General features: G+C 25.6%; 1 protein-coding gene and 1 non-coding gene across 9 annotated transcripts in view; both read right to left on the reverse strand.

Annotated features, from left to right (window-relative positions):
• Positions 1-21,664, reverse strand: part of LOC136978529 (cAMP-dependent protein kinase catalytic subunit 1) — a 191,787-nt gene that overhangs the window by 13,856 nt on the left and 156,267 nt on the right. For 6 of the 8 annotated variants that reach the window (XM_067274245.1, XM_067274243.1, XM_067274248.1 and 3 more), the window contains 3 exons: positions 16,619-16,678; positions 8,123-8,184; positions 233-361 (listed from right to left, as the gene is read on the reverse strand). In XM_067274245.1, coding sequence (XP_067130346.1) covers positions 233-361; positions 8,123-8,184; positions 16,619-16,678 — 251 coding nt within the window. The remainder of the gene's footprint in view (positions 1-232; positions 362-8,122; positions 8,185-16,618; positions 16,679-21,664) is intronic. The other 2 variants (XM_067274246.1, XM_067274250.1) reach the window with 1 other exon arrangement.
• Positions 3,130-3,277, reverse strand: LOC136978533 (U4 spliceosomal RNA). Its single transcript, XR_010881241.1, has one exon. It is a non-coding gene; the product is annotated as a U4 spliceosomal RNA (small nuclear RNA).

Consider the following 21,664-nt stretch of genomic DNA (forward strand, 5'->3'; position numbering starts at 1 on the left):
TTAATTAATTCAACTAATTAAAAAAACGTCACTCCACTGTGTCAATATAAAACAAAAAACATATATATATTTTTTAAAAACTTTATGAAATGAATTTTTTATATTGAAATTAGTTTGGATGAAATATTTATTTTATCAGAAATATACTTTTATTATAATAATTTATAATGGAAAATATTATGTTTATAATTTAATAAGTAATTCTACAAATCAGATAACATTTTTTAATTACCTTCTGTTTATCCAAAATTTTCATTGCATAATAATCTTTTCCTTCTTTATGCTGTACAAGCATAACACGACCAAAAGAACCTGTTCCTAGAGTTTTTAACCTGTCAAAGTCACTTAGACTTGCAGTGTTCTAAACAAAAATAATTGAATAATTATGTTTCTTATTAATTTTATAATTATAAACATATATTAGTAAAATTTTAATAAACCAAAACTAAAAAGAAATAATAGTAACTGTCATTAAATCAATTTACATTCTAATAAAATTACCAGTAAGTCAGTCTCATTTGCAGTAGCATTAATTATTCATTAAAGAAACTATAAATCAGACCAAGTTATATCATATTACAATATTAATCTCTAGCCATGTTATAACTAAAATGTGTGTCTAATAATTAAGAATGAATTTTCTGTTTATGTTTGAATTAGAAACAACATTTCTCTAGATATGTTCAGATGAAAATTTTTTTAAAATTAGATTGAGAAATATATGATGCACTCTAAAGATCTCAAACTTCAATAGCCATAAATTAAAGAATGGTATGACTGCTGAATATGCCATATGATTCTTTTTGATATCCTCAGCATTATTGATACTGTCAATAACTATTGAAATTTTGAAATGAAAACATATATTTCACACAATATTCAGAAACATAATGGACTGTGTTTATATATCAAAGGTACAGAAAATTTCCACAAGGAGATATAAATATATTTGCAATAATTCCACTATAACTTCATCAATGTTGACATGAAAATCATAACAAATTGTTATTATAGTGTAAACTACAAATATTTAGTAATTTTGCATAATTTAGTAATACTTGTCAAATTTAATTAGAATTAAGTCTTATTTTAAAATAAATTGCATTTATCTTAAAAACACTTATTATTATTCCTTAAATTAATACATATGAGGTTTTTTTTTTTATAAATTTTGTAAATGTGTTTTAATAAATATAGTTCATATAATCAAAACTTAAATTATAAAACAAAAATTGGAGATCTATCAAAAAATGAAATGTACAAACTAAATAATTTTTTTACCCAAATTACCAACATACTTAACAACAATGTTAATAATCAAGTCTCATAAGAAGTTATTATTGAATGATGTTCTCTATGTATAATTATATTTATCTTTTATTCAATTTACATGTAATAACAAAACTACCATATGTTGTACAATTAGATGTTACGAGTTTCTTTCATGTTCAATTTACCCCCTGTAACAAGGATTTTTCCTTAATACAATAAAGATTGATTGATTGATTGATTATAAATATAGTTCATATAACTTATATTATAAAAATTTTATTCATATTTTCATTGATGTATTGTAATGCAGAAGTGCATTGACTACATAATTATTATAATTTTATATGAGATTTAAATTATATTAAGTAACATTAAAATAATATTTAAAGACAAATTATAACAATTGAGATGATGAAACAGAAAACTGTCATCAAAATATTAGAGAAACATTCATAAAAGATATGGAATAAATGCTAGAAAAAAATTAATCTTTTACCAGTACAACAAAGTAAACCAAATATTTGAGCAACAGGTATTTGCACATTTTGTATATCATTCAATCACTATGCTGAATACACTTGCATGCATGTTACAGCTAACATATATATATATATATATATATATATATATATTTTACATGTGATAACTTAAGCTTAATTTATTAAAATAATATTCCTAAGTTCATTAAAAACTCTTCGTATAGTTTAGTTAGCATCATACTACTAGTTGCAGTTTTACAATCATTTGTTCTTATCATCTGTTGAATAAAATTTACTATGGCAAGAATTCAATGATAACTAATATTGAAATGCTGTGATTTTTACTTCTTAGAATGATATATATGAAAACAGAATAAAATAATAAATATCTCATGATAAGAATCAGGTAGCTAATTCAAAAAAATAAAAGTCTTCTAAAAAGATATGAATAAATTTAATTATACTATTAGAGAAAAGATGCCAAAATGAATCAGGTCATGTAGCATTTATCTAAAAAGTAGGATAATGCAGACTTGCATTTCAGAGGATAACCATTTCTATCTGATTATGGCTTTATTTGAGATTACAATTTCTATCAAATAACTACTTATGAATGATAATTCTGATAATAAAAGTCATTGCATAATACTACCTAAATTTAAAACAAATTAGTACTAAAAGACATGGTCCATTTAATCCATCTTTTCTCAAGCCAATGAAAGAAAATTCTATGTATACTTACTACACTGAAAATTTTTCCAGTATATATAAATAAGATGGATTTATTATAATTAAAAAATACATCAAAGTTTTTATAGCAGAATACAAATCGATAATGTTTTATAATACTAGTATATGTACGTACAATACAATCAAAAATTTCTTAGATTGACTACATATATGTTTCAATTCTGTGCAGTGTTCAAATAATTTATTTTCAGTTCCCATTAAAAGAAACTACAAGTAGTTACCTGATGTTCATCAAATTGCAAACTTTTATTGCAAATCATTTCATATTGTTTAAAAGTTTTGCCCTGCAATAAGACTAAATATCGGGAGCCAAAACAAAACTTAAATATGTGTATGTATATTACTTATTATCTTTAAATTTTAAATATCTTTTTACAGGTTACATAAGGAGAAATTAAAGCTGGATACATAGTGCCTAGAAAGTGACACCTCTTAATGAATTATTTAAATAATTCTTCCATTGTTTAAAAAAAATGTTAATCATGAATTCAATGTAGAAATTTTATAGCATGAGACATGCACTGCACTGCAAATTTATTTGGTAGAATATTTTCTGTCTATTACATAACTTGTGCAGTTCTATAAAATTTTGTTATCGTCAGTTCAACATTTCTTAAAAATTTCTTCCATCTTGTGGACACTAAAGATGCTTCTACCACCCTCATTACAGGTTCAGTTAAGCCTACAATGAAGCAGTCAAACAGTAAGTTTTCAACTAGCAATAATCGCGCCTCGGATAAACCTCACTGGCTACGATATCGCCTCTGTGCAAAGCTGAGTCAAACAATAAGAAAGAAATCTAACATATCTAGACCATATGATCCAACAAATCCTTAGAATACAATTCATATAGATATCATGTATCAAGCTAGCTCAGCCAACAAATTTTTGTATTTCATCAGTCAATCAAATTCAGCTTCTTTTAAATCAAATAGCAACTTTTAGTAGTATGGAGATCAAAACAACAAAATAGTTGTCACGACCTTCATGCTCACTCAATAATGCTCATTGGGATTTTATTATTAAAAAATAAAATCCCAATGAGCTAAAAAGATAATAGCTGTCAGGATACTTTTACTCTAGTAAACAGTTTAAAAGAATTCCAGAAAGTGCTTTTTTAAAATAGTGGAGAGAGTAATTAATTCAAAAAACTTCCAAATTATAGGATTAAAATTTGTTTTATCTCTTAATAAATATATAAATGCATGTGTATTATTATTGTCTTGGTAGTGTTTGTTTCATGCACAGCATATATACTGGTGCCTAGTACTATAGTATAACAGACCAAATTCAGAGCATAACTACAGGAAAAAAAAAACTGTTTTATGTGCTGTTTGTGTATGTCATTACATCACGCAGTTTCTCACCAGCTATGGCTGCTTTCAGTCTTATCTTGCCAGATTTACTGGTGCAAACAACTCTACCTGCTCTCTTTGTGGTGTCAGTGACAGTAGTGTACATTACATCTATGACTGCCCCTTGCTCGAACTAGAATGCCATTTTCTAAGGATGACAATCGACTCCCATGGGCACAACTGGACCAACCATGACTCCTGCCTATGTGACAAAGACTCTTATGAAGCCTTCCTTAACCTCATCTCTATGTATTTCTCCCACACCACTCTGAGTGGCTACTAGTTCTACAGTGTAATCTACATGTAGAACTAGTAGCCACTTTGTTTAGTCTGTCTTATTCATCTCCCTTCTACCCATAACCACAGCCTAGACATGCAAATATTGTATATTTTCATAGTTCTTTTGTATTTTATGTCTTTTATGTTTACATACTGTTTTCATGTTCAGCTTATTTGTTTTAGTCTTAGTTTAATTCTGCATTTATTCTCTTTGTTTTTCTTTTGTTTTAATTTTATTAATTCTTTTATTGTAACTTTTATTCATTGTTCAAATCCTGTATACCTGTTCTGTGCCATCACTTGGTTATGCAAAAGTGGAACCAAGTATATACTGTTTGTAGTATGTTTTATTTAATAAAAATCTGAATCTGAATCTGTGTATGTATCTGTGTTTAAGAATTTCGTGACTATGCAGCACATATTTAGGGTTTCACAACAGCACATACACTACATAAAAGTCAAAAAAATTAGTGGACACTCAAACTTGCTTATGAAATAAAGAATTTGTGGAAAATGAATAAGATACTTATTTTGTCAATAGTCCTTTCTTGCAACAAGTGTCATACCACATGCACAGTGTATATATTTTATAAAATATATACACTAAAAATATTAGACATAGCTGTACCAAACACACAACATACTAAGATATAGCATAGATTATTTTGTTTTGTTTGTCAATGAAGATGTTACTAGTCTGTTGTGATAGATTTTGTCTGTAATTATGGCTTGGGAAAAATACTGGAGCTCTCCTACTTACAAACATTCAACTTATGAACTTTCAGACTTATGAACAATTTGACCATACATCAAAAATTCAATTTTATGCAGATTCTGAAGTTCTCTTGCTGATCATGGGGCGGCATTGAAGTCAGTCTTTGGCCAGTAATAAGTAACACATTTTTAATAAATAATTAATAGGGATTTATTTCTATTGTGTATTGCCATTTTTTTGTTTTCTCATGCATTCTGACATTCCACTGCTGCTGATGAAGAGGCATTGAAATTGATAACAATGGAGTAATGGTGCTTTTTGCTATTGTTTACAATTTTTATAAACTTTTATGATTAGTGTTTTAAAAATGCATCCAAAATATATTAGTAAATCTATCAGTGGAGATAAAAGCAAGAAGTGTTGCTCATGAAAACAAAACTTGACATTATAAAACAAAGTACATTAGATAAAAAACAGTATTTGAAACACCAGCTAGTAAGCAGTAGCAAGTAGGTAAATGAGCAAGATGTATTCTATTAATATATACATATAATATATGTATAGAATATACAGCATCCATATATCACATTAAAAATTGTACTCTATTCAGTACATTGAAAGATCAAACACTTTTATACTAAGTAACTATGTATTGTTAATGTACAGTACTTCTAGGTTTGTTTTCAACTTATGAAGAGGTTAGGTTTCCAAGGTTTTGTCATAAGTAGGGAAGCTACTGTATATTTTGTATTTTTTCTATGACTATCTGAAGTGTATATTTGTAATGTGATTCCTGGGTATCAGGGGGTATCGAGGTACCTGTGCATTGGAGCACGTCCCCTGATTTTGTGTGGGTTGCCCCCTTTCATAATCCCCAAGGAGACCTCAAATTCAATGATCAACAAACAGAAAATTCATGACTTCTAGCCTATTCTGCAAATATAAAAGAAGTTAATGAAGAATATATTTGTCCATTGTCCCATGCATTATTTTTATATAGTTATTTGTTCATCATATGTTGTCCAAAAACAAACATTATTCATTTGTAAGGACATGTTAGGCCCAAGTGCAACCAGCATCATCTTATTGGAGCACTGATTCGACATTGAATCGTATAGTTTGAAACTTTTTGCATAATGTATGATGCCCTTTTTCATAGTATGTACCTCTTTCTTTATAGTCTGTAAGTGCTGCTGCTGGATATTTAGTAGTTTGTGTTCAAGCTTTTGATAAATCATATTTGCTTTTTGGTTATATCATCATTAGTAGTCAGTTTATATTAAAAGCTTGCAACCTGTAGTTTCTTGTATTTATGACTTATTTATTCTATAATGTAAGCAAAATTAACAGATATATTCAATTTTTTTTTTTTTAAAGACAATATCACAATATTGATAACTTCTCAACCCAATGATATAGAAATTGATATTGTTATGGAAAAAAAAATAGCTAATGAATATAACTAAAATCATCTCATACTATATTGAGAAATTAAAAATGTTATCTCTAAATTTCAATAAGTTATTCCTACATGCTATTGTTGTTAGTGAACAACTTCACTTTAGAATTAAAACAACTAAATGATCTTATTTAAATTATTATCAATGTAAAGTTGAAATATTAATACTCAGAAATTTTCTTACAATAGTGTGTATGCCAGGTGTTACTACTTTATCTAATATATTTTGGCTCATGTAGTCTTCTTTAAAATTTATCATAAAATAATATAAAATTATTCTGGAAAAATTACAACTTTAATTTAAAAGATTTTCAGATTGTTTTTTTTTTTATGTTGATATCTAATACGTTTAGATAGAATTCATTTTTGTTAATTAGGATATTCACACTGATCACAGAAATATTAAATATTCAAACAAATCAGGAGGATGTTTTTACATTTACTTTCATAAATTATTCATAAACAAATCAAATTTCTTTTGATGTCAAACTTTTACTAAAATCTAAGTGAAAATATAAACAAATATTCAAAGGAAATAAATATATATCCACGTACTTCCTGTTACTCAAAAATTTTAATGACATTATATTAATAATTTATCTAAAAATAAATTTAAAATTCCATTGGTAGTTTGATCTATGGTCTGTCATTAATTAATTATTATTATCACGGTCTCATTAATTAAGTTATTAAGTTTAAATTCAATTAGTAATTAAAGTGTATAATGCGTATAATGGATATATTTGCAGTTGAAATTAAATTCAGAACCGAGTGATTAGATATTTATATTATCTATTAGTTATTATTAAGTAAATATTTAAATAATTAAAAAAACATTTGGGTTTCATTGATGTCTTTCAATTATACTCTATATATAAAGTAAGAAAAATATAAAAATGAAAGTTGCCATTTAAAAGAAAGGACTATATGTCATTTAAATTGAGTATCATTAAAAAACATATTAAAAAATTAAGAGGTGTGTAGTGCTCCATCACTAAATTGTTTCTTTCTTTCTTTCTTTTTTTTTGTAATTATATATTTTGTATATCGTACCATTTCTGTATCAGTTTTTCTTCCTTGTCGCGATACCTGTTTATTTGTAAAACGTTCCATTTGTTGCGTGCCTCCGTCCTTGGCAATCACTCATTGGTTTGTGGTTGGTTTTAAAGACATTACGTGACTAAGGTGGAAGCCCCCGATGGCAAGGGTTATAAAAAGGAGAGTACAACATGTGCAAGCACCTTTTTTTTCTGTCAGGCGACTTATTGAGAACACAGAGGAAGGCTTCAAGGGATAAGGTGAGGTGGTCTTGAGCGGCAGGGTTAGCGAGAAAAGAAGTATAGTGACGAGACACTGTCTCTTTGTTGTTTTTGTATGAAGGGAAAATCTGTTTGCATCGGGAGGAAGATTGTATTCGGAGTGGAAGGACTGTTGTTTAAGGAAGGAAGATTAAGGAAATAATTCATTCTCGAGTATAGTTCTCCTGTTTTTTTTTCTTGTTGTTGGAATAAATAAGATTCAATGAATGTAACAGTGATCCCAACACATACTCGCCTTTGTATATACTGTAATTATCATTATTAGGCTAAGTGTCATTGTAATCATAGTAATTAGTGTACTAGTGTATTAATTATCAAATCTTTGCAAGATATATAAATATTGTTTTTCCCCCCCTTTAATTTGTATTTGTGTGATATTTCTTTTGTACGACCCTTGTACTCCTTACCAACATTGAGTCTGAATCTTGGTGATTCTTACACACTACAGGTGAAAACAATATTTAAAAATTAATAATATATAGGAATTTACTTACAGAACTTGGATTGTTCCATTTTTCTTCGAAATCTTTTTTAGCTTGTTCTAAGAATAATCTCACTAAAAATAAAATTAGAGAGAGCTTTAATAAATGATAAAAAATGTATTAATTAAATATTTTCATACAATAATTATCATATTATATAATGATTATTGTGTAATTAGCATATATAGAAAAACTGCCAGACAAAAAACTGATAAAAATAATTTAGACATTAAAATTATAAATTTAATGGTTTCCAATCATAAAAATTAGCAATACTTCTCATTCCTCCAAGTTCCTCCTATTTGTAGTTAAATTATTATTTGAAATATTTATTGTCTGTAATACATTAATTTTATACATGTAAATTTTATAGACAGTACAGAAGTATTTTTACATAAACAACTAGAGAAATTGTGTGTTGAATTGAGCATAATAATTACATTTAACAAAACAAAACAAAGCTGTTAGAAGAATTATCATTCTTGAATTTCAGTATTTGATTTCTGCAAATATCTTTGTTACTGTTTTAATATAACAATAAATATTTCTGTTAAACTGAAGATATCTATCCACATTGTAACTTTTTCTTTATTACCCATCAAGCATATTTGAAAGACAAAAAAAAATAATAATAATAATAATAATAATGACTAAAAAAATAAGTACTGTAAATAGCAATTGTTAAAATTTTTTACTATAATTTTTTGAGAATTCCGAAACTTCCTTATAAACCAAGGTCACTAAATCCCACAATAAAAACTTATGTGCTTGATATGTTAAAATTTTATAAAATATTTTGGCAAAAATAAAAATAGTATGCTTTTTAGTGTAATGTAAGCTTTTAAGTAACTAAATAATCTGTTTGGTAACCAGACTTTTAGTTGTTGTTTATAATTACTATGGTATAATTACCATATCATTAGTAAGAAATTTGATTTGTTTTCTGAAAACAAATATTCACAAAATGTTTGATTGAATTTACTTACATTTTAATGAATTTACATCTGAATTTGATATAGCATATAATATACATATTTAGATACATACTAAACAATCGCCTTAAATACTCAATACTCAAACTATAAATCTGCTAATTTTAATAATTAATACTAAGTAATTTGCTACTAAAGGTAAATGTTAGATGTCATTCTTATCTAAAGTACCTCTAGTAGCAAATTACTTAGTATTATTAAAATTAGCAGATTTATAGCCTGAGTATTTAAGGCAATTGTGTGTGTGTGTGTATATTATATGGCTTTGGGTTGTTAAAAAAAATAAATAAATATGTATATAATGTATATATCAATTTGTTTTTGCTATGCAATTCCTATACAAATTTAAATTAGACAAAATATATTAATTTCTTTGATGACCCTAAAGTCTTGTCTAATAAAATTAATAGTTTTAACTATGCTTAATTTCTATTAAGTTAATTATTTACATTGTATTCTGTCTGATATTGTCTGTCTGATTTACTTAATATAATAATCAATATACTGAAAGAATATTGTCACTAACTAATAACTGCAATGAAACATAAAACCATCTTAAAAAACATTTTTGTAGATGAACAATGTTCTTTCAAGCAATCTCAATGTTACTGTTAATCATTTATAAAAATAATTAAGTTAAGACCAAAACAATAATCTACAGGTTTATGTAATCAAACATTTACAATATTTTTGAAAAACATTAGAATTGACTTTTATATTTTACAAAACTTTTTTGATTCATTTAAAATACAATATTCAATTTTACTAATATTGATGAACTGACAATAATCAAATTCCATTCAAAATACACTCAAACCTGTTTTTGTGCGGTCTTTTTTTGTGCGATTTTTTATACGTGCAATGTGTTTTGTGCAATTATTTTTGTGCAGTATACCAATTTGATTAAAATTCATACACCACACACAAAAAATCACACAAAACAAATCGCACAAAAATAGACTGCACAAAAACAGGTTTGAGTGTAAAGCATTTCTTAAAATAAATTATTTAAAACTGCAACTTTATTTTTACTTTTATGACAAAGACTTTGTCTGAAAATGTTTTTCATTTATTAAGAACTTGTATTTTGTTTTTTGAAAAGTTACCTATTTCTTCTTTTTTTAGTTCTTAGATTTAAATATATATATATATTTAAATCTTTATTACATATGATGTATACATTTGTTAAGGAAGTGCCTCAAAATATAAATCCAAATTATACTATTTTATCTGGAGCTTTGTTTTACAAGATTTGTATGTATATAATCCAAACCTACTATAAAAATAGTATATATATATATATATATATATGTGTGTGTACTATTTTTATAGTAGGTTTGGATTATCTACATTCAGAATATAAAGAAAATGGAATCAAAGAAGTTCAATAAGAAGTAAAATAAGACAAGGCTATCTTATCACACTTCTTTAATTCCATTTTCTTATTATTCTGAAGCCTACTATAGTCAATTAATCAATACCTTTGACCAATTTGATAATCAAAACCTACTATAAGACCATTAAAACTGTTCAAGTTATATTATATATATATATATATATATATATATATATATATGAATAATATACAATTAAAGTAATAACTAAAATAAAGTATGCCACTTTCATACCAAAAATTTTCATTACATAAGCAGACTATAGCTGCTCACGTCATATTAAAAATAAATAAAATAATTCAATGTTATATATTTTCTAACATTTTTGAAATGTTTTGTTATTATTATTAATATTTTTTATGTAACTAATAGACTCATAGGAAATTTTGTTATTTTGATATTCTTTTATTGTTCTTTCTTGATAACCAAGAGTTCACTATATAATTTCTATGCAGTTATAACATTACTGTCAAAAGAAATTTTAAATCTGATATAATTTTTATATTCCTGAAAAGGCAGAATAAAGTATTAATAACAATAATAATATATAAAATATTACTTAATGGAAGTTGGCATTTTAAGAACAGATACAAAAAAAAAAAAATTATGATGAATACTTTTCTGTCCTGAAAATATAATAAATTAAATCTAATTACAGCAAATTAATGAAATATATGAAAATAAATGAATTATAATTCAACAAAAAAAAAAAAAATTCAATTTTTACTTATAGCTAAAATTTTAATACATAAAAATTTACATTCATTAAATTGAAAAACACAAATACATTTAATCTTCTTAATAACTATTTTTAATTTGCTATAAATTTTAAGAACTTATCAGACCACAGTTTTCAATGTACATATTGGTTTAATAAAATCTCAGTGAACTTTCCAATTGAAACTGTGGTCTGATAATTCCTTAGAATTTTATAGCAAATTAAAAATAGCTATTAAGAACATTAATTAAAATATAGAACAAAAAGCAAATAATTATAACCAATACATTTATTTATTGAAAATTTATACAATTTGCTTTCAGAAACAAAAAATATACATTTTTTTTTTAATTCTGAAAATTAATTTTACAATACAGATTTACAAAGATTATATTTTTTAAATTTTTAATACGTAGGTTAAAAAATTATGCAATTTATACATAAATTGTTAATAAACAATAGTGATTGAATCTTATATTACTTGAATTACAACATGATATATAGCAATGTAATAAATATAATTAATTTTATTATGAAATTCACTAATTATGAATAAAAATTTACTATACTATTTTTTAAATAAAAAATAAACTTCTAGTATTAAAAAATATTGCAAATTTTACTCCTTAGTTTTTAAAAATTTATGAGTTTATTCTATAAACATACCTATATATATTTGTGTAAACAACTTTATTTCAAAATTTTATATTAAATTTATTGCAGTTTAATGTGTAAAAAAATCTAATCTAATTTTAGCAATATAATACAACAAAAATTAATTATACTATGTCATAAATTAATGCATTATCAATTTTTTTTAGAAACTAGTACTTTATAGTTTAATCATTGATTTGACATTTTGAAATAATATCTTAAAATATATTTTATATAATTATAGTTTTTTTTAGAGTACAAAAGCATTTTTATAATATATAGACCATGTTAATTTTAATACTACTAGTATTAAGTAAGAAAAATATGTTCAGCATCTCTTCTTTGTACACCATATCAGATTCCTGATGTCGGCAAAACCTGGCTTAGGTTAGTAAGTAGTCAGTAATGCACCGAGGTGTTTCTAGGGAAAGTTACATCCAGAGTGGTTTCCTGTTGCCTTCTCTGAGGCACGATGTTACTCAAGGGGAAAATGCCTTCCGGGGAGGTCTTGTAAGAGAAACTGGCCCCTGTTCAGGTGTTACAAAACATGGAGAAAACCCGGAAAACTCCATGTGATCAGCCTGTCCGAGCGTGGCACAAACCTGCAACCGAACTCCCAGTGTTTAGCGACAGCTTGCTCGGCTACTGGTGGGCTCAGCATCTCTATATTTTTACAATAAAAAAAGTAGTATCTTTTACCTTAAGTGATACAGAAAGGTTTAATTTAAAAGGTCAATGCTTGTATTTTATTGTAAATTCTCTAGGAATTCTGAAATTTTGATTCAGAAAATTTCACTATAATCAACTCTGTCTCAATATTTTCCAACACCATAAAGTGCAGGCATTTCCAATTTATGAATGATTGCTATAACAAATGTGCATGACCAATCTTTCATCTATATATCATCTGTAGTATGGCCAACAGCTGAACACACAGATAGGTATATTATACAAAAAAGTGTAAACTGGGTCACTTTTTGAGTGTCCAAATAACAGATTTCACAACTTTGTTTTATCATTTGAATGACTTTTTGGACTACTCAGTTTTTTTCTGATAAATAGTTTAATTATCTTAATTTAATGAAACTACCAATAGGTAAAAGCTTATTAACAATATGTAAGCATACTACTATACATTAGTCTTTTAATTTTGTTTAATTATTTAATAAAATAAAAACATTAAAGATATTTAACATAACAAACAACCTCTAGGAACAGATTAATTTGGTAAATTGACACAGCAAAATAACTAGCAGGAATGAAAAATAATTTAAGACATTTTATAATTAATACTTATAAAATTTTGTAAAAATGTAAATAAATTAAAATTTACTAGCTTAAATGAATTTGAAACCATAACAAATAAATGCATTGTAGCAACTAAACTGCACTTGTATCATAGTTTTGCCACTGAACTGAGTTTCATTTCACGTGAGAGCATTTAGTCCAGCAAATTGGAGAAAGTGCTCTCAACAAGGCTGCTTGAAAGAATGTAATCTAAAAACATTGATGGCAATCACCTTAAATGGTCCATCTGTTTTTTTTTTCAACATTATTTTGTAACATTCTCATCTGTTACACTTTAAGATTTGTATTATTGATTGAATTTGATCCTGATTGCTTACTTGCATAAGTATGTACAGTATTTACAGTAGAGAACCAAAAATCGGAATCAATTGGGGACCGGGGTTGTTCAGATTAGGGATTTGTTCCGATTACGGTCTATGTACGAAAAAATATATTAACCTGTCTGATGTTCAAAATTTTCTTCGTTGCGTGTCGCTTCCTGTTGAATTTTTCGTCCGTTTTTAAGCCTAACGAAAATTTTTATAATAATAATCGAGGCTATCGCATCGTTAAAAATTATTTCTTTATTTTGTACAAACAAAATAAATATATTGAAGAATATAAAAACATGAAAATTATACTTTAGAAGTAAATTTAGTATCAAAAACGTTCGATTCAGCACGACACAGTCCGACTGAAAATCGTGCCGATTACTGGCGATTCCGATTACCAGGGTGCCGATTTACAACTCTCTACTGTAATTATATGAAATCAAAAACTATCAGGAAACAACTTTTTTTAAAAATTTGACTCTTAATTTTCTTACTTGACTCACATTCCTATGATCAACAGATCAAAATGATTCAGAATATTTTTAGGTCTATCAAAGCTCTATAGATTTTATTTATTGCTAAATTTTGCATATTTTACACAGGTGTAGATTAAACAATAAATCTACTTGTACTGTACATTATGCTAACTTTTATTTTACATCATACATAATTTATATTAAGTTCAATTCAAGATAAAATGACTATCTTTTCTTATTGAATATTGTTTAAAGTCAAAGAGTGTGTTTACAATAAATTTTCTTCTATTAAATCCTTTTAGTTACAAGTCATTTTTCCTGTAGAATAAGCACCAAATAAATATCTAATTTTATTCTTTCAGTTAATGCAGTATAAAAGTTATTTATACAATTTCATTATTATAATTAAATTTTCATAGAGAAATACCAAGCCTAAATTACAGAAATAAATTGAATGATATGACAAGATTAATTATAGGGCTAGAACTTGGCTAATGAACTATATAAATATTATATAATCTGAACTAAAAAAAGGTAAGCAATTAGGTTGCCATCTTGTATTTAATTTAATAATTAGAAATAATTTTAGACTTATCTAGAAGGAAAGATTGATCTGAAGCAGGACTCAAATCTGCAACTCCTGCTTACAATGCATCTGCACAGTAAGCAAGAGTTTACCTATCTATTGGAATTAGATATTACTTTGCTTCTCCCAAGTTCTATTTTTAAATTATTGAATGTCACATTCCATTAAAATATTAATAATAATAAATATTAAATCATGATTACTAGAACATATTCACTATATCAGCTTATACTTATAACTGTTTATCAACTAAAATTATTTTCAGGCAATGTTTTAACTTATTTCCATTTGATTCTGAAAGCAAGTAATATGGTATATGTACATATAGATCATAAAATAATAATTTAAGAGTTTATTTCATCACTCAGCTAGAAATAGAATTAATCTGCTATTTGTTCACATTTTATAACAATGTAAACAAATATGACATATTTCATATGATTTGTATCTATAGAAGACCATTTGTAATTTGATTGTTTAAAGAAATATAGATAAAAATCTACTTTAAACAACCATCATGTAAACAAATTGGCTATCTTTTTTTAACCAAATCCCACATTGCACATCTATAATTTATAACAACATAATTTTCATTTGGACCTAAAGAAGATTTTAAAGTCAAAACAGTGCCCATAAGATAATTTCAGTAAACAAATAAGATAAATACAAATTATTAGTCAATTTCAAGTATATTTATCTTATTAAAAGACATTTTTTTTAAAAATAAATAAAAATTATACGATGATGTTATCTAAAATTTTTACTACTTAAAAACATGAATTGAAACCAAACTTACAAAAGTATTATTAGGCTAGAAATTACTCTTAATATTTGTTAATAATTAGTAAATTATTTAAGATTATGAAAGAATATATTTGAATATTTATGAAAATTTAGTAAACATTTTCATAAATTTTTTTTCTAGAAAAAAGTAATATTGAAGTAACATAACAACAAAATAACATGACATTGTTGGTGATTAAGAGTACATAAAAGAAACTTCATTTGAATATTTATTAAAAAATGATTTTTTTTTTAAATTGGTATAAAAATCTTTATTGGAAGCTGGATATTTTATAGTTATCAAACAGTAACTCAAAAGAAAACCATTAATATCAAAGTTCTTTTGAAAAACTTGTACATCGGCATAAAATCTGATTTATAATTAGATATTTTTTTTATTAAAAAATTTTGATTTATAATTGCTTCTTTAAATATCAAAAAACCTTCAAAACAAATAATCTTGATAATTTTCCATATTTGTTCGTTCACAATTCACGATGATACTAAATTAAAAATAAAAAAAAAGTCATATAAAATCTTGTTTTTAAAATCATACTTAAAATTTTTAATTAAAAAAAAAGCAAAGATTAATTCCTTACTTAATAAAATTTCTTAAATATATTTTCCATTTAAGAAAAAACTGGAAAGTAATTATTAGTTTTAACAATTATTATAGAAATTAATGTCATACCTTATTTTTTTGCTGTTTCCTGAAAATGTAACTTTGGAAAATAAACATGGTTGATGTCAAAGGTTTATTAAGAAACTTCTAAAATTGCAACAATGATTTTGATGTAAAGATATATTCAAGCAATTCACTGGAAAGCAGATAAAAAATAAAAATCTAACACAACACATTACACACAATGCTTTAAAGGAAAATAGCAACACATCGCATATAAAAACAGATATATAGTAGGAAACTTATAAATTATAGATAAATGAAAGATAACATATAAAATTCTAAAATGCTAAAACTGGAAAATAATTTATTGCAATTTTTTATAACAGACAATTTTATGACAACATTTCTAATCATTGCTACAACATTAATAAATAAAACAATAGGTTTATACAATAAACCTTTTGAAAACTTTTCCAGTTTAGCATAAATCAATAAAATCAACAGATATTGCTTTACAAACAAAAATTTTATATTTGTTCTCAAAATTAAAATTTTAAAAACTTCTGCTCTGATTAATTTTCAATTATTCTGAAACTCTTCAGTTTGTTCAGAAAAATCTGTTGATCTCTATTCTAATAGTTTCAATACAAATTTACACTACCATTGCTAGCAGAAAGAGGACAATCCGATGACAAACTTTTGCCTGATCCAAGTGTACATGCTGAAAAAGAAGTCAGGAGAATGACTTTATCAGGAGAGGGTTCTTAATTGGTAAAGAAAGTGAGAAATATAAAGAATTAAATGAAATTAACGTGAATTTAGCAAACAATTATAGGCAACAGATGCAGGAAACATGCAACATCAAGCAACAATTCAACAATAATTATTAACATGCAAATCAATTATTAATTCATATTTATATCAATACTTAACAACTATTATGCTAATTAATTATATATAAATATAAATTCTAAATCTTGATACAGAATCAATACATAATTTGGAATATATGGTTTTCAATTATTATGCAAGTTTTTTCATTTATTAGAAGAAATCCTAAAATCATAAATATTAAATTCAATATAATTATAAATTAAAATAGTTTTAATTTTTAAAATCAAAAATCCTTAATATAACTGCTGTTGATATAAATAATAAAAATTCTTATTAAAAACAACAAAGTATTTACATAGCTGTAAATGTCCTTAATATTAAAATCATATTGATGATAGCATTTAAAAACTTCATTAATTGCAATTTAAGTTTGCTAGTTTTCAATAGTTGCATATTTTTCATTAAAAAATTTTTGGACATAGCAGAAAGGTTGCAGCTGAAGTTTTTATTTCTAAAAGTGAACGTCGAACATTGCGCACCACCATCTTGTAAGCCTAGAAGTTTGACAATGGCGTATGGAACATCATTGGAATCATGCTCGACATTGCAAATGCCATTGTCAAACTTCTAGGTTTACAAGATGGCGATGCTCAACATTCAACGTTCACATTTTAGAGATGAAAACTTTGGCCACAACCTCTCTATTCATTATAGATTTTAACTACTGAAGTTTCTTAAAGGAATTAAATTATGTATTGATTCTTTACATTCTACATTCCCCCACCCAATGCATTACTACTGTTATTTTTTAGTTTACTAATTCACACCAAAAATTTCATTTATTTTTTCTTTTGAAAACTCAATCCAGCTTCCAATTAGAAATGGAGGCCAGAGACAAAAAAGCAGTCAGAATTTCATGCAATTTTTTAAATACTATTATATACTTAGAGTATTTTTCTATAATTTGAAAATTCTATATAATATTACATTTAAATTAAACTTTTTAAATCTTATCAACTGTATAATTTTGCACATTTATGAAACTTGAAAGAATTCACACACTAAACAATTATACATTTTACACCAAATGTACACATTATTTTTTTATTTTAAGAAAAGGGTACACACTACTATTGGAAACAGGTCATCTTTAAACATCCTATGTTCTCTGTCTTACCAAACAGGTAAGAAATGTGTAGAAACCTTGCAGCTATAGTGTAAGAAGTACCATAATTCCACCATCAGCAAGCCTGTTTAAGAATGTCAGCTCATTTAGTAATAGAAAATAGAGTTTTAGAATTTCTAGTGATGAATTTCCCACTGTAATCAGAAATAATGCTGGCAAAATTCAAAATTGCTATATTAAAAGTGGAACTGGATTAGAAGACATTGACAATAGAAATTATCATTATGTATATCATAACAATAATTTCAATCATGTTATTTTTTGTGATGTCTCTAAATAAATTAATATGCACACATTAAAAGAAATTAAATGTACAAATTATCCTTGCCACACTATTATAAATTATCAGGTGATCTAAACTTGTAAATAAATAAACACTCAAACTTCTATTCAAAATTAATATTCTTCACAGATTTTGTTTAAAAATATGTTTTTAAATGTTATTGATGTTTGGCACATTATTTCTTCATAAGAAAATCAGATAGTTCATTATATGATATACACGATTTTGATTTTCATGTCATTTGGATTCATACCACACTAGTAGCTACGCTATGCTTCTCTATATAGTGCATGGACATCTTTTCACAAGAGAGTCACTCTGCCAAGACTTAAAAATAGTCAAAAAGAAACTGCGTAGGACACATCATTTTATATTTTAAAATGAAAAAGATTTAAGACTTCACAACATGTATGTGAATTACACTGTTTTTGTATTTGGACACTTGATAACTCAAAACTGCCCATTTTTTGATTTTGTGCCTATGAAGATGTTTGATCAGGACCACTAGAACTACAAAATATTGAAGATTCAACTAAATCCACTACAACTCATTTCCCATAAAACTTGTGCAGTGTAAGGTTTGTACTGATTGAAAATATTCTCTAAGCACAAAGTGAACCAGAATTCATAGATTGAAAATGTTTTATTTATACTGTACTTTATTTTCATTATGTAATCGCAAATATAACACTGAAGTTAAGAGCAGCATTGGTAATAACAGTTGTAGTGAGAAGGAATATTTTTGAAGTAACTGTAAAAGAAAAAATTTTAAAAATACTTTCCTAAAAGCAATCATGTCTTTAGACACATTGCATTTGCTATTCAGAATATTAAATTAGAGAATTTCATACTTCAATTAAATATTCTAAATAGTAAATAAAACTAAGAAAGATACAAGAATGTGCTTGATATTGTTAAAATAATGTAAAAAACACAAACTATCTAATATTTCACAACTGAAACTTAATTTAAGTTAATTAGTCTGAAATATTCCACAAGTATCTAATTGTGAATGAAGAACTGCTTTAATTAAAATGACTATTATTCTATATTCTTTATAATCAAACTACCTAAACTAAATGTAACAAAAAAAATTAATAAAAATAATCCTTAGAAATAAAAATTTGGCCATTATTCACAAACCTCAAATCTATTACATGCCTGTTAAAGAACAATAAAGACTACTAACATGGCTTAAAAATGGAAAAATAAAACTCTAATCTAGAAAGCTTAAGAGAATTGAAGAATATAAATCAGATTTAAACCTGGATTCTTCTTGATTACAGAAAAATCCATTAAAGTGCAGTATGGAATTTTTAAACACATTCTATTTACTGTGTGCAAAAATTATACTGTATGTAAAATAAGTTTGGAGATTTTTATTCTTTTAACTAAGATAGTAGAACTACTAATTATGTATTAAATATCTGATTTAATATATATATTATCAAATGTTTTATTTGTTAATAAGTTTAGCATTAAAAAAGTAACATTTTATTATCTAACCCGTAATTAAAAATTTTTGATAATGGTGAATATACAACAACAAGAAAGTAAATTTGTGTATTTTATTAATAAATATTTATCAATGTCATTAATACAATATTTAATCATGATGGAAGTATATTCATCAGAATTATAGATTGTGTGCAAAATTAGAATTCAATATTTATTTTCTTTTCCTTAAATTAATTCTGAAAATAATCATAAGAATTCAAAAACTAAAGATTTTCAATATTTTAAAAAAATAATATTCTCTCTCTTAATTTTGTAATTATGATATAATTGCTGATTTGTTTTCAAGTATACCATGTATTAGAAGAAAAAACACCAACGTTATAAAGCTTTAGGAGTCAAAACTTTATTGGAAAAACATTTTCCAGGTCAACTGTCCCACCCATTGGCTCAAAAGTTTTGACTCTCAAAGCTCTTATAATTTCTGATATTTAGAGTTATTAAATAGATAATATTCTTATTCTGGAAAATTATAATATAATTTAGAATGATGCAAAAGAATTAATACAACTGATAAATTGAAAAAGAATGTAATTCCAGTAATATATTAAATATGCATATAAAACTGATAATTTTTTCATTTTAAATGATAACACAATTATACTGTAGTAAATTACATGAAAACACAGCACTTTTAGAAGCCAAATATGACTTATAAAAACATTAAGTGTTTTATGTTATTGAAAGATGGAAGCCCATAAAATTAACACACTATTGATGTAAAAAAAAATTGTTTTTAACTAGATTACATAATTTTTATCTGTTACAAAGAAATATTAAAAAAAATCTAATGGTAATATTTAATCAAAAATTTTTCAATAATCAATTTTGAGATCCAAACTAAACTATAATTACAGTAAAATTTTTCTGAAACAGTAATTTAAAATTTCTGAGAAATTAAAAAATTATAATTAATTATAACAAGTGTTTTCAATATCCAGAACTCTGTAATAACATTAGTAATTTATTAACTGTAGTAATATAATTCAAGTTGTACATTGTTGTATACTGCTAAAAGCCAAATGATTGCCAAATTACATTGGACTATATTTTATATTTCTATTATTATTAATGAAATGCTAAGTAATTTGGCACTAGAGGCAGACATTAGGTGCCGTCTCTTGCTAAATTTAATAATGCTAATTAAATTAATGTTTTAATAATCAATTTAGAAGGTTCTGGAAGAAAAAAAAAATCAGCCCAAAGCAGGACTCAAACCTGCAACTCTCACAATCTGTGTGATAATGTTGTCAGTTATGCTACCCAGACCTTTGTCTGATTCTCGCTTCTAGAACCAATTAATTTAGAAATAACCATACTAGGTTACTTACAGTGCCAACTGGAGACAACTCAGTGTTTATGGCCTATAACACCTACTATGACACTCAGCTGGCACCATAATTGAGTATAGTTATATATAAATTAATAGGTTTCGGAAGTGAGGATCAGACAAAGATTCAGGTAGCATAGCTAGCAACATGACCATAGAGTATATAGGAGTTGTAGATTTGAGTCCAGCTTCAGGCCAATTCTTCTTTTCCAGATCCTTCTAAATTAATTATTAAAACATTAATTTAATTAGAATTATCAAATTTAGCAGGAGACGGCACCTAACGCTTACCTCTAGTGCCAAATTACTTAGCATTTAATTAATAATAGTGGTAGTAATACAGTCTGATAATTTGGCAATTGTTTTTTGCTTTAATATATAACTATCAAATTTGGGTGTTTGTATTTGTTGTATACTTTACTATCATAAAATTTTTTTAGCTCATTTCCTGTAATAATAAATTTAGTAGTATAATCTCTGATCAATAAAACTTCTGTATAGAGCTGATCATAATAAATTACTGTGCTGTATAGTCCACATTCTTGTTTTCCACATCAGT

The sequence above is a fragment of the Centruroides vittatus genome, unplaced genomic scaffold (assembly GCF_030686945.1).
Source record: "Centruroides vittatus isolate TY-2023 unplaced genomic scaffold, ASM3068694v2 contig_545, whole genome shotgun sequence".
NCBI lineage: Eukaryota > Metazoa > Arthropoda > Arachnida > Scorpiones > Buthidae > Centruroides > Centruroides vittatus.